The sequence below is a fragment of the Prosopis cineraria genome, unplaced genomic scaffold (assembly GCF_029017545.1).
Source record: "Prosopis cineraria cultivar Desert tree isolate PC_DT_omini unplaced genomic scaffold, ASM2901754v1 PC14, whole genome shotgun sequence".
In the NCBI taxonomy this organism is placed as follows: domain Eukaryota; kingdom Viridiplantae; phylum Streptophyta; class Magnoliopsida; order Fabales; family Fabaceae; genus Prosopis; species Prosopis cineraria.
Genome location: NW_026555345.1, coordinates 11368781 through 11383856, shown reverse-complemented (window position 1 = coordinate 11383856; position 15076 = coordinate 11368781). Strand labels below are relative to the sequence as shown.

The 15076-nt window shown below is 36.7% G+C and overlaps 1 protein-coding gene across 1 annotated transcript; it reads right to left on the bottom strand.

The window, feature by feature from the left end:
* Positions 1–1924: 1924 nt before the first annotated feature.
* Positions 1925–14745, bottom strand: LOC129293254 (DExH-box ATP-dependent RNA helicase DExH10). Its single transcript, XM_054931116.1, has 16 exons — positions 13443–14745; positions 12144–12458; positions 11942–12046; positions 11804–11872; positions 9942–10109; positions 9781–9852; positions 9570–9686; positions 7422–7604; positions 7144–7302; positions 5811–5900; positions 5616–5708; positions 5153–5306; positions 4923–5071; positions 4751–4846; positions 3980–4072; positions 1925–2509 (listed from the first exon to the last, which is right to left on the bottom strand). The coding sequence occupies exons 1-16, from the start codon at positions 14394–14396 to the stop codon at positions 2399–2401; spliced, it is 2928 nt and encodes a 975-aa protein (XP_054787091.1). The 5' UTR covers positions 14397–14745; the 3' UTR covers positions 1925–2398.
* Positions 14746–15076: the final 331 nt, after the last annotated feature.

The following is a 15076-nucleotide window of genomic DNA, read 5'->3' as shown; positions in this document are numbered from 1 at the left end:
TAATAAACCGAAATATTGGATAATATTGTTAATCCACAAGTCCCGTTCAACAACTTTTATGGGTACTTTATGTGAGATTTAACAAAATTTTATATTGACTATCAAGGATTTATCATAACCAAAGTTGAGTTGCAAAAGAAAAGACAAGTTGCTCACTCAAAAGGTAGTGCCAGGTACAGAAGATACACCATTGAGAATGTAGAAGACGCAACACAGCTTCTAAGACTCACTCAAGATCAGCGAAGGCGCATATGAACCAGTATAAAACAGGAAATTAGACCACACTCCACTTGCAATAAAAGTTGAGGCCCCATGCAGCTCAAGGATGACAACAATTCAAGCACGAGGTAGGGCGATGGCAATAATAACGCGTCCGAGACACGTTAATAACAGAACTGAAAGTAAATAGATAAAGTGAAAAACTTCTATATTTAAGAAACCTGTTTCCAATTAAATTAAAACGTGTAATTTCTATAAATTATTTAATTTATAACAGATTCTTATTATTAATATTACTGACATATTAAAATAGGAAAATCACATCCTATGCTCATTCAAGTAAGTTATTCACAGAAAAAAATTTATATGAAATGAATTGTTATTAAAATTAAAACATAACTTGTTTTTTCTTGAATGTGATTTGTTACTAGTTTTTATCTATGAATAATTTACTTGAATATGATTTTTTCTATTAAAATCTACGACTTGATTTGATTGGATAAAAATATATTAAATGCATAAAACTAAGTATACAAGCCTTGCGCCTAAATAAATTTCTATCTAAATTGAGCGATGCAGGTTCAAGTGTCAAGCGGCTGCCGGCATCCAAACATGATTCCACTGATAGGAGCATGCCCAGAGAGGATAGCTGCCTAGCGTAAAGCTTAGAGGACTGCCTCTCCCAGAATGGCAACACAGCGGTTCTCCCATGGCAACTAAGATTCAGAATAGCGGGACACCGGTGCAGGACTAGTTTAATCGTGAAACAAAACCAGAACATTGTTCATCGTGATTTAAAACCTGGCAAATTATTGCTTGAACATATCTGTGTGAGCAAGATTAGTGTCGTGAGATTGGCCAGGCATGTCCCTCCTTCCGTTGCAGACATTATAACTCACTATCACAAGGCATCAACTGCTGGAACTTTATGTTATGTTGACCCTGAGAATCAGTAAATGGGATTGCTTGGAATTAAATCTAATATACACTCACTTGGGATCATGCTTCTGCAACCAGTAGCAGCCAAGGCACTAATTGAGAAGGGCGCTTTCCCCGAGATGCTTGACTCAGTTAAGGACGGTCCAGTTGACGAGCATTGCAATTTGCAAAGCTTGCTCTGCAATGTGCAGAAATGAGATGAAAAGATAAGCCAGATCTTGGCAAAGTAGTATTACCTCAGCTTAATAAACTCAGCATTTTCTCCAGACACCGCTGTGCCTGTCATGATGTTTGGACGCAGTAGGGATCTCAAGACCAGAACTACAGGGCAAGCTTTGCAATTAGTGTCCCTGATCATGATCCTCACAGCGTTGAACTTGCTGTTCTGCTGTATTATCCACAATTTGCGAATAAGATAACCGCTCATACACATTATATTTAGTCCGAGGAGAATTTACCTCTTCATACCTTTAAAGTGCCCCAAAAACCGGGGGCAAAAATCAGTTCACATTATTTGATGACCGCATGCTGTTCAGTCTGAATACCGCGCCTTCTTCCAGACTCAATTAAACAAGGCACTAGCTCCCATCTTTATGACAATTGAGTTGGCTACTATTCATGCCAGATTTAATTGTGGAAAAGCTAAATGCCATGAATTTAGTACACTTTTGATGTGGGAGCAATGTAGTTGGCTAAGCAGTCAAAATGTAAACTCAAGCATATAGTCATACTAACAACCATGCCAACAAAATGAACAATGAATGGCTGAGTAGTCAATCAATCAAATTTAAAAAATAATCACTAAAATAATAAATTTACAGTCAAAATTTATATTCAAAATTTTCATCAATTGCAAACTTGGATTAATTACAACTCGATGACTCAGTTCACAGTAATTTCTTCATTTCTGCATCCCCAAGGCCAAGCCTTCTGAAGCTAGACTTGAACGTGATTCACTCCATTGCTATGGAAACTTGATGGATTCAAGATTTCCTACCATTCTAGACTTGCAATGATCAAATTTTCTTTTCTTTCTGATCTAATCTAATTCCTTTTAACATTGGTGACTGCATGCGAAGTGCATAACAAATATACAAGGGAAAGCAAAGAAAAGGAATTTAATGCACCCATAATGAAGACAGAAATTTTCCGGCCAGCCAGAACCTCCAGGTCGGGAAGAAGGCAGTGTTTCACGGGTGGATGAACTACAGATTTACAGTGTAGCCTGCAGGGTAACAAATCACAGATACAGAGAGTTTGCAAACATAATACCTCGGCGAAGGCTTTCACTTGCTGCTGCAAATTTCTTTTCCAATTCAACCTCCCCTACTGCCTCTGCAGCAGCACGCAACTGAAAAGAAGGATAACAATTCAATACTCTATAAATTTGTTGATATCATTTCAAATTGTTTAGTGTCACATGGTTCTGAAATTCAATTTCAGATAATTATGAAATTTGACCTAGAAGTCACTAAATCAAGTTCCTTTATTATCTTTGAACCACCTATAATCAATGAAGTGTTTGCAACAGATGCTTGAAGTTTATACGAGTTACTGAGAAAATAAAAACACAGGACGATCTAGCAAATGCTCAATAGAGGCAGATTAATTACACTGTAGCTAAAACAAAAACAAAAAAACAAAATAAAGCTACCAAACACAAATAAAGCCACAATTTCAAGTTTATGATATTCAAGTTCGGAAGCTCCATACACTTGTTTTTTAAAAAAAATCAAATGCTATTAAGAAAGAGCACAATACATCAATAATTATAATAGTCATCTGATCCTAAGTTACAGTAAAGGGAAATTACATCAATAGATCCTTGCACTTTGATCGTGTTTTGCTTTTAGTCCTCATAGTTTTATTTCATTGTTCTTGGCTCTTTTAGTTAGATTCGTCTACAATGTTGGTCCCTATAATTTTAAAAACACACATAAGGACCATGAGCTACCATTGGCGAAGTTAATATTGATGACATGTACTTAACTCCATTAACCCTTTTGTTGACGTGTACTTAATCTCAATTTCACCTCCCACATTAAGTTTAAGCCAAATATAAATGAAAGCTTTTTTCCTATTTACCTTCAATAGTCATACCTGGTCAATTTATTTCAACATCGTCAACATATTTTTACCGTGTAGCAAATGGGTTAGCAGAGTTATAGTAAAATTACCTCCGTCAGCGCCCATTCATGGTTTTTATGTGCGTTTTTTAAAACTATAGGAACCAACGATGTAGACTGATCAAACTAAAGAGACTAACAACAATGAAATAAAACTATAAGGACTGAAAACACAACACAACCAAAGTACAGGGACCTACTATTGTATTTCCCCTGGATAATAATGCTTGGAATACCATTCCCAGAAGTAACAGATAACAATAATACAATCACCAAATCAACATTCAGCTCAAGGAATTTAAGATCTCATTCATACTGAATGGAATCAGTTTGGATATATCTGCTGTTTCCAAGCACACACAAGACTCGAATTATCTGATTACAAATCCAGTATGTTTTACCTTGTGATCTCAACAATCTCTTCAGAAGACAGAACAAAAGTGCAGTCAAGTAAGTTCAGCAACTGGATAGTTGCAAACTGATTAGAACAACAATAATATATAAAAATTGCCAAAAAGTTTATATCACCAAGTTTTCAGGTAAAAACTCCAAGAGAACTTGATGAATGGAAAGAATATGGTATCCAAATGCAAACATAGGTATACAAAACCAATAGTTAACATATTTTGCACACTTGCATGGAATCATACTCCAAGTCCAAAAACATAAAAACTTCAAACATGAGCAGACTATACCTGATTCAAAAATTCATCAAGCCTTCTAGCACTCCTGATGATACTTCCTTCAAAGATGTCAGTCATTTGTATAACATCAGCAAAACTTGCTCCCTGTGAGAAAAAGTTTAAACGGAAAGACATACATCAACTTCCAAACCAAACGTATAAATCATTCCTCTCCCTTTCTCCCATTCATAGGAGCATGTATGCTTGCCAGAGAACTTGCTCCAACTGAGATGTGTATATAACATACATCATATCTAGGATTGGAATTTAAAATGTTTTTGAATAGGAGGGGAATTCGTTACTCCAGAAGAATTACATCAGCCTATGTTTACCAAAAACAATTAACCAAGGCATAAAAAAATCTGTACTAGAAAGAAAAGAAAAGTTCATTAGCGAGCAAGGCTGTTTACAAGTGTGATAGCTTTGAAAGTGAGAATTTAAAATCCTTTAGTGCCACACCAAATCCAGTCTAGTCCATAGTATAGACACTACATACGCCACTCTAATTAAACCAAGTATCAGATCAAAGATTCAAATTAACAATGATACTTATATAAGATACTTTTGCACCTTAATGTATGGTCAGAATGGAATTCACATTGACCATATAATTATGGACTCTCATGTCAATATTCAATGAAGGTCATCCGTTAATGGCATACAACATCAGTTGCGACAGTAGAACAACTTATACAGCATGGCCTTGACAAATTTTTTTTTAAAAAATGACTTGCAACTAAGAACTAGAAGGGAACTTTAATTCAAAATTCAGGCAAAACTAACCTTTGACCAAGAGTATATGACATCCATCAAATAAGGCCTTACTGTGGACTCCACATACTCATCCACGTTTATATCCAATTTGCATTCATGTTGTATCTGAAACCAGAAAGCAAGCACATTTGTCATATAATGCACACATTCGAGAAACATCGAAAGTTTAATGATAAAACACCTCTGCTATTCTTCTTGCACTGTCTTGAAGCTGTTGCAGGGGTCTAGCAAGCTCTGTCCTTAATTGTATCTGCTCGTTTGATTTATCTCCAGGAATAAAACAACTTGCAAGAGCAGCAATTTGATGATGGTCAAGATCATTAAATGTACCTAATTGGATGGGGAAAAAGAGTTCAGATCATGCAACATAATATCCTGCAGATTTACTATGGAGAAATATATGTCAATTACCATTAAACATTAATTCAGTAACAAGAAGTTCATCGCCTGTGTCAATTAAACAAGCTGCCCGTCCCTTCAACTGAACTACACCATCTGCATCAATATGACCAAGCTTCTTTAAAACTCGTGAGCGGTTCTTGAGCTCCTCCCGAAATTTTTGCAGCTGAAAAGTTAATGGACAGGAATTCATGTATAAGTGGGAACGGAAGTGTAAGACTATGTAAGAGACATATAATGATTTTTCAATTAAAATTTGAGACATTTATCATGTTGAACTTTTTATTGAGGTTACTTTTGTCACAAGTTTGAAACCCCATCAATTAAATATTCATGAGGAGGCAATATGAAACAATCCATTCCAGAAAATATTGTCTTCAGTATCTGACCTCCATCCATTGATAACACAAGACCCAGCTGGATAATTATATGAGCAACAACATACCAAATGGAGAAGCTTCAACAAATTGAATACCTGAGAATCACGCATTTTTGTCTTCAGCTGCTGAATTTCATGATTCACCTCTGCTTTCCTCTGAAAACATTTAATTTGATCCACATCTTGATGCTAAAATGTAGTGAAATGGTTAGAGAGGTCTCAAACGAAGTATTATAAGCATGAGATTCAAAACTAAGAGAATAGGTAACATACAGATCACTTTTCACAAACCTTATGCAAAGGATGAGCATACAACTTTTTCTCAAGTTCCTCTATTTGATTGACAATATCAACAATTTCTTGATCTCGTATGTCCATGTCCTGTGTGCAAAATTCAGAATAGGATTTTTTTTTTTTTTAACTTCAAAAGAGGGCCAATAAAAGACCCTTATAGGAGTAAAAGAGCTAGTCCGATCTTTGCCTCTCAATCACAATGCAAAATCAAAAGGCATTACAAAAATAGAAACTCACATATAAATTCATGAATCTGTGCAACAGAAACAGGAATCAAAAAAGAAGGGGAAACAAAAGAAAAGGACCTGATGCCAAATATAAAATGTAACATAATATAATCTGCGAGTAATACGATTCTGTTTCTTTAATCAAATTCAGAACAATCATGTGTCCTAAAATATTATTACCGCTTGAAATCAGAAGATTGGGAAAATGAAGCAGAGATAAGTTGTAAGGGTGAAAAAACAACTACAGGAAAATCATAAAAGGTTAGATATGCATATTCAAATATCAGCACACAACCAAAGACGAGAAAACTGATGGAAGATAGAAGATAAAGATGAACAGCTGTAAAATCTTTGTTAAACCTGAATCATTCATTATATAGCAAACATTAAAGGTACACATCTTTTACCATGTAAAAGCTCAATGAATCTGTTCAGGCAATTTGTTCTCCAGTTAACCTCACCAACCATGGAAAAGTAATGTTCAAATGGCATTTTCTGTATTGGAAATGTTCACATGCAGAGTTTTCTAAAAAAAAGCTCAATAGGTGTTAGGGAGGTGCAAAAAGCATCTCACAAGGTATCACCTACAAGGATTCTAAAGAAGGGATTGAAGAGAGATTCAAGAGGGGGGACGAGATACTGAGGTCTTGAGGATTTAATCCCAAGAGTAAAAGGAAAAAAGAAAAAGGAAGGTAGGGTAGAGAGTATACGGCAAATGGAGACACCAATAGAGAAAGAATAAATTTCCAATTAACAGAAAGGTGCCCGTCAAGGAAGTGCCATCTAGACACTAGACAGCAATGTAGCATTCAGAAGCACCAGAACTGAAGCTGATGCTTTCATCGGTTAAAGATCCAATACCAGTAGCATTTTCCACAGGCGTTCTGATATGTAAACTGAATTTTCCAATTGGATAAAGGAAAAATAAGCCAGAAACCATCAACCTCACAATGTGGTTAGAAACTAACATTATTTAGATCTATCAGCCCGTGCATGTAATTGTAGACGCTCATTATGACGACAAAATTTCTGACAGCCCAATTCATGATGGAGTTGAGAGATGACCAGCAAATTGTGATAAAATAAATTTCATAAGCTCTTACTTTCACAGGGTTAAGCTTCGGAAGACCTTGAGGAAAACGATTCCCCAGCTCCTGTACAGCAAGCAGTATACTTTGTCTTGCTTCCAAGGGTCGAAGATCAGGAGGTATAGAAATCCTTAGTTTACTAAGGGCAGAAATTAGTGGCAATTGAACTGGGACCTAATGCAAAAGAAAGCAATCAAAGGTAAGCAACAAAAAATTCCAGATGCTTCCAGATGCAGTGAGTTACAACGTCAAAACATGGAAATGTAATGTTACTGTACCAAATGTCTACTCACCACGTGCATTTCACCTTTCTCTCCAGGACGGGGTGGACAAGGTTTTGGCCGTGAACTGTTCTCAGTAGAACCAGGTGAGCAATGAAGTAAAGTATCTACTATATAACCACCACCAGAAGGCTTCTTAACAACATTGACTACAACCCCCCAGCCCCAATCAGTTCCCCCTTCTCTTATCTTCACCTGTTTAGCATTGAGTAACTGAGTATGCTACTGGAGAATAATAAGCAGATATAGCTCATCCTAAGCCTTTAAATTAAAAAAAAAAAAAAAAAAAAAGATGTCTACAAAACAGACTGAAAGTTTCCATATGAACAAATAGCCGAATATGACAAATCAGTTTTTTATAATATATATCAGGCATTAATCATTGCAAATCAATGTTGTACAAAGCATGGTTCACAATTCAAATAACATTTTACAATGATCAACAGCAATGACAATACATTTCAGAGGTTGATTCCATTAACCACCATTATTGCAGTGGAGTATCACATTTGCAAGTCTTGTAGTGATTCCCCCCCCCCTCTCTCTTTGAAGAAGAAGGTGAAGAACTTATATTCAACCTCAAAAATCAAGGATATAGCTTACAACCAAAAAAGGGGCATTCCCCTTGTACATACCCAAAAAAAGAGCAGGCATCAAAAAATATTGAATATAAGCCCTACAGCTTTAGTGTTCTTATTTTTACCTACTAGCAAGTGTTTCCATCTAACCTTGAGTTCATTACTTACAGTAAAACAATGATTATCGCTACTGGGATCTTGATGCTTAAAAAGAACATCATTCCCAGCTTCCCATATAGTATATATTACCGCACAAAACATAGCTACTCTAGCTTGAAGAGAACTTGTTTCTTGTGATTTGACTGTGTAATGTTGCCATGTCATAATGCTCTGAGTAACAAAGTCAAAATCCATCAATTGCATCAGACTTTTCAGGATCTTCGATGAGGAGTTACATTCAAAGGAGAGATGTTCTCAAGTATCAGGATGATTAATGCAAAGAACAGATAAGCCATTTTGCACTGGATTCATCCTGCTCATTCTATCTTTGGTAGACAATCTGCCATGGGAAGCAAGCCAAGCAATACAAGACATTCTTGGGAGAGAGTGACCTCTCCAAACAATACAAGGCCAATGAACAAAAGGATTACAAGAATGAAACTTAAAATATATCACCTGTATCCTCTGTTCTTTTGCTCTTGTTAATAAATTCATAATCTCAGAATCAGTGAAATTAAGCATAAACACATCTTAAATTTTAAGAAAGTTTAGTCACCACGAGGAATCAGTAAAATATCGAGCACCCTGCCATATAGCTTGTCTCTAACCGATATTCCTTCACTCATTGGCTCCAAGCAGAACAAGGTGAATCAGTTGAACAACCTAGGGACAATTTACATAGAGCTTCCAAGACAAAAGCTCCTGGAAACCTAAGGCTCCGTGATCTTTTGGCTAGCAGATATTGGTCCAAGATATAGGACTTTTCCTACTGTGCTCTCCTCCAGACCAAAGGTATCCCATATTATATTCTGGAGTGTCTTCTTTCCTTTTGTCCAGACCTATCCAGTTTAGCATAAATACAAAAAGGGGGAGTCTACTGCACAAGGAATGCGTACTCTATAAGTGAGTAAACTTTCCTATCTGCCACATCTTTGCTTCAACATAAATTTTGTAGACCAATGTGGTAAAGGAGGCTTCATCTTGCATAGAGTAACATGGATTTTTCAATTAGGTACTAAAGTGGGAATGGTTCTTCCATCTTAATAGTTACCTTTTGAGCAAGGGTTCCCAACAGCTTGAGAAGTGCTACCTGTTGACGGTTCTGACCGACAGAGAAATCAAGTAAAATGCCAATTTAGCCATCTGGACATCAACACTCTTAAAGGCACCCAATTGATCGAGACCAACATTATATAGAATGCCAAATCCCACAATGAGTGATATGGTAGCTCTATGGGGTACTTAATTGGGTTAGTTCTTCCACCTTAGTAACTAACTTTTGGGGAGAGGAATTCCCAGCCCACTTGAGTGCCCATCAAAGTTCAATAAGCATGACAAATAAAACTCTGCATCCTGATGCTTAACAAACAAGAAAAGAACAGATCGTGTAAAAGAGGAGTGCTACGTGCTAACAATCACTTACCAAACGACCTGGAAGAAGAAAATAAAGTATCCTTTCGGGCCTTATTATTTGCAACATCATCATCCTCTCAAGTTGTGCTATTTCCAGTTTAAGTTTATGATATTCAGCTACTTCAGCCTACATATATTATAAATTTATAACACATTAGTATAGTAATCCAACACAGAACATATAACAGACTAAAATATTGAGGCCCTGCAATGAAGATTACCTCCCCTGATGCATCCAGCAAGGCAGCTTCCTCCTCCAGCTTTGAAACCTTTTTTCCTATATCAGGTAAGGCCTGAACCAGAACGAGGAGTTTGTAAGGTATGAGCAAACATGCAATAAACTTCTTTCAGACACTTAGGTCAGAATGGTTCAATGGGAAACCTTTTCATACTGAAATTGATGAAATGAATTCCTTATTACGTGTTCAGCAGTGAACTGTCCTTCCGCACGGCTCATCAAATTTAAAATTGAGTAATAGCTTAGCCTGAATGTACTAACTAAAGGAGCAGGTTTACCCAAAACCATGTCCTTGAGGGTATTCATTTCCATCTGCACAAGATAATGACATCAATATTGAGTTACATAATGAAAGACCACTTAGTTTTCAAGGACCCTGTAGTGTACAAAATAAAACAAGAGACTTTTAGTCTCAAAAACGAAAAGAATGTGAGATACAATAAAAAATAAATAAAATAAAATAAACTGGCAATCTCAAGCTCAACCAAATGAGGAGAGAAGGTCCCTCTAAAGTAAATAAAATCATGTAAACCTTCAGACTGAAGATTTCTTCATAAAAGGCTACTTTACATGTACCTTCGGATTAAATATGCAGGGAAAATGAGAGTGAAAGAGAACCAATAAGGTCCAGACTAATGGGGCACCTGTGTGATTTCCATGGGGTACATTACAAATGCCTAAATCATATCATAGTAACATAAGCCACACAATTAAACAATATTATGTTCCACTTCAGTGTAAATGACATGAAAATAAGGCACAAAGAGGTCAAACAATCCAATTCATCTTCAAGAGCATGTAACATCATTAAATGAATTAATTATCCATCAAAAAAGTATTTCAACATTGCAAACTGTAAATGAGAAATGAATTAAAAAGGAAAAATCTATCAGAAGAGAACAAATCTTACTCAATAAATGCTAAGAGTCTGAAGAATCTCCAAAAGGTAATAGCGATAAACAGAACAAATAGGCCCAAATACAAGGCCCACAAATAACAATGCACGCCAACACATTTCATAGGCATAGTGCCTCAAAGGCACCCTTCACCTTTGATATATCAAGGACGTAACAATGTTATCATCCTATCTTTTTAAAACATAAGCTTAATCGTGACAATCTCAAGTTTTCCTCCCAAAAATCAATCTTGTATTGAAGGCCTTCATTAAAACAAAAGTCACCCACAAACCAATCCAGTGACTTGTTTGACAAGGTCAACTAGCTTCCAAGAAAACACCATTGAATTACCCAACCAAATCTCTTTTTCTTTTCTTTTCTTTTCTTTTATTGCTTCAAAGTACTAATGAGACCAGTACCCCATCGGGCCATGTTTACAAAAGAAGAAAGCCCAAAGCTACAACTAGGGCCAGTAATAATAATGAAGACTCAGAGAAGGAGCCACAACAGGCCAAGGCCCAATAATTCTATGGGAGATGGTTATCCAGGGCCATGTGCCTAGGGTGAGGCAAGCATTCAGACATTGGCGTGCTGGGAGAGCTCCTGACCCCTCGAATGTCAGGGCAATGATTTTATTCTGAGTCCCTTTTATGTCAGCTATCTTCACTGTTATTATCTCTAGTTATAATATCCCGTTTTCCTCTTCCATTTCCCATTGAAGATGCTGTAAATAGCTATTTGGGTGAAGTATTAATAGTGAAACTGTTCAGTTCCATCAAGTACTCATTTACATTCAAATGATTGCATTCAAACCTCTCACTGTAGTTATTTGTTTATGAAGATAATGATGTTTTTGAAATGCATTTTAAAAACGTCTATGAAATCTACATTTCCTAGCATATCTAACCACAACCAACATTTCCCAATATTCTGGCCAGCAACCAATGATAATATGACAAAATCTAATATAAGCACAGCCTAGGTAATTTTCAAATGAGCACTACAGTTAAGAATGAAGTGAAAGTAAGGTCTCAAAAAAATTTAGTAAAAGAAAAACGAAGCTAACAAAATCATGCAACATAAAAGAGTTTTACATAGCAGTAGACACACCTGCTCATCAATCATAATGATGCAAATTCCACGTTCATCTTTGCCACGACGACCAGCCCTTCCACTCATCTAGAAGTAGCAAGATTTCAATAATGATGAGGCTGCAGTGGTAGACAGATTGAATGAATAACCACTCACCTGGATATATTCACCAGATCCAATATAACGGTGACTATCACCATCCCACTTCTTAACAGCTGTGAACACGACAGTTTTAGCAGGCATGTTCAAGCCCATTGCAAACTGGAAAATAATGAAAAGTACCTAAGAGAACCATTCAAAAAGGAATAATATAGAAAGAATAACCTGGAAGCAAAATGAAGGCTGGACATAATCTTACAGTTTCAGTGGCAAAGAGAGCCTTTACAAGGCCTTCCTGGAAAAGGAGCTCAACCAATTCTTTAACAACAGGAAGAAGGCCAGAATGATGAACAGCAATTCCTCGCTGAAGAAGAGGCAACATCAATTCAATAGCAGGTAAACTCCTGTCTTCTTCATTCAAACAAAGTACTGCATTACGGAAAACATGTTCGACTGTATCCTTTTCCTCTTGGGTATTGAAATCAAGTTTGGACATAGACATGGCATGTTGCTCACATTCTCTTCTACTAAAGCTGAAGATAATAACAGGTTGGAATTTTCGTTCCATGATCATCTGAGGTCAAGCAGCATTCCAGTGCAAACAAAGGGCAAAAAAGAGAAGTTAATGAATACAGAGCAATGTAATTTAATAGAGAAGAAATGGAAGTTAGGAATTCAAAAATCAACTATCAACAACCCATCTGCTAATATTCACTTGTTGAAGGGATAACTTTCTTTTCCATGAGTGTAAGTTCTTCACCTTAAAGTAAAGTGCAAAGAAGTCATAGCAGCTCTAACAAAAAATAAAATAAAATAAAATAAAAATAAAAATAAAAAAAATTCAGCTGCTAAATTCAATAAAGAACACATCTGAATTTCCCATCCAAACTACAGGATTACTATTACGCCTGTAAATTTTTAGGATAAGCTCAATGCAGGGTAACTTTTACGCCTAAAATGCCCATGTCACAATTACATACATATACATTAAGAGACGCATTAAGAGGTCACTTCTTATAATCTTATTATCATAATAAGATTCTACCAAAATGACATGGTGTTGATTTTGGAATGAGCCCAATGTAAATGAACAACTTTTGCACCTAATATACCTACAGAGAGAGAGAGAGAGAGAGAGCCTTGTCACAGTAGTTAAGTTGACATTGTGCGACCCCATGGTCTCAATTTCGAAGTGTGGAAACAGCCTCTAGAAAAAATGCTGGGTAAGGCTATTTATAATAGACCCAAAGCGGGTCCAAAATGCCCATAGTGGCAACTTCTTGCACCACGCCATCCCTTTACCCAAAATGCCCACTAAACAGTTAAATAGATACGCTAAAGAACTGCAAATAAGTGAATCCTTATGGAGAACTTCCTTGAGTTGACAAATACTTTTCATAGTTTTCTCAATAGACTTCTACATTGATTAAAAAATATCATTTTATTAGTAATGAGGATCAGTCAAAATCACATATGCGCATTTGCACTCACACATCACTCTGCTAAGATCCCTGATAACACCACAAAACAAATGCAATATGAGAATGGAAGGGCTGACCTTCACTATCTTGTATATGTCAGAACCGCCAGATGCAGACCCGCCTTTTGCAGTTTTTCCATTAGATTTTGCACTGCTTTGTTTCTGCTTGGAAAAGTCATCCAGCAATTTCACAAAATTGTCTTCCCTAAATTGCTCATTCTCGTCTACTACTAAATACAAACCACTACCACCCATGGGGAAGACATAATGCTGCAAAGGAGTTGGTCGGAAATCGGTATACACAACATGACAAGGCTGTTTGTGCAGATTACAAATCCATTCTGCAAATTCCGTGGCATTTGACATGGTCGCCGATAAAAATACCATCTTGATAGCCGGGGGCAAAAATATTATGCTCTCTTCCCAAACAACTCCTCTTTCACGATCTTTCATGTAATGAATTTCATCAAATATAACCCATGCAACTTCCTTTAAAACTTCAGAACCCCTGTAAAGCATTCCTCTAAGAATCTCGGTTGTCATTACTAGACAACTGGCATTAGGTGAAATAGTAACATCACCGGTCATCAACCCAACATCTTTAAACTCCTGACTAAGTTCTCTGTATTTCTGATTGCTCAAAGCTTTGAGGGGCGAAGTATATATAACCCTCTGCTTATCCCTAAAAGCCATTGCAATGGCATACTCGGCAACAGCAGTTTTACCAGCAGAAGTATGTGCAGAGACCAAAACAGACTCGTTTCTTTCTAAACAGGCAACGGATACCTGCTGAAAAGGGTCGAGCGTGAAAGGATATGATTTTGCCATCTCTCCGTTATACACAGGATTTGACAGAGTGCCATAAATTGATTCATCCTTTGATGAAACATGGCCAATGGGGACAGCCACTTCATGCACGCATGTTCGCGCCAAATTGCGACGTTTATTTGAGAGGGATTGTTGAGTTGAAGTCTCGTTGACTTGTGAATCCTCTGCTTCTTTCCGTTTTCCAAGAGACGGAGATTCAGCCATTTTCTCAGTTCCAAACTTAACTTAGCGGTGTTATAGGTTTGGCTGATTCCAAAATCCTTCTCTAAATTGTTCCTGCCAAAGATCCGCTACAACTACTGATAGTGTGAAACGATAAATAGCAATGTAATAAGCCACCAGATATCGCGAGCAATAAAGTCTATGAAATTGAAACTTGCGTAGAATCAATTGCAGAAAACGCCACTTGGATTTACGAGAATGATAAACCCTTATTTGTCTTTGTTTGGAGCTGGTGCTCGCCGGCGCCGCCCGCTGCTCCCAGTTGATGTTTTTCTTTTTCTTTTTCTTTTTGGGTGTTGGCGGCGGAAGTTGATGTGGCTCTCAACTTGGAGGTCTGCTCTTCCTTTGTTAACGTCGTTCTGACTTGTGATTCGGTGAAGTAGGCCCAAACCCTAAAATGGCAAAGCCCAAATGGGCCTTACCGTTGGCCACTACTTGCTTAAACCAAAAAACAAAAAAAGGGTGTTACCCGAAAAAATTAAAATGAGTCAACATGCCCTCCGAATAAAATATAATGAAATTCTTCTTTCTTATTATTCTTCCTTTGGAAATAAAAACACTTTTCAAATTATTAAAAAATATCCGAAATATGAAATATCATTCTTTATTTATCCAAAAAAGTAATTGAGGCGACTTTCACAACCTAAAATAACAAATTTTCC

Bases quoted from the DNA above. Each gene is read 5' to 3' on its own strand.
- LOC129293254 (XM_054931116.1), bottom strand. From the start codon at position 14,396: ATGGCTGAATCTCCGTCTCTTGGAAAACGGAAAGAAGCAGAGGATTCA. The intron at 10,110-11,803 runs GTGTGTCTACTG...TATCTTGTGCAG, and splicing joins TCATTATGATTGATGAGCAG to ATGGAAATGAATACCCTCAA. The intron at 4,847-4,922 runs GTGTTTTATCAT...TTCTGGTTTCAG, and splicing joins GTGCAAGAAGAATAGCAGAG to ATACAACATGAATGCAAATT.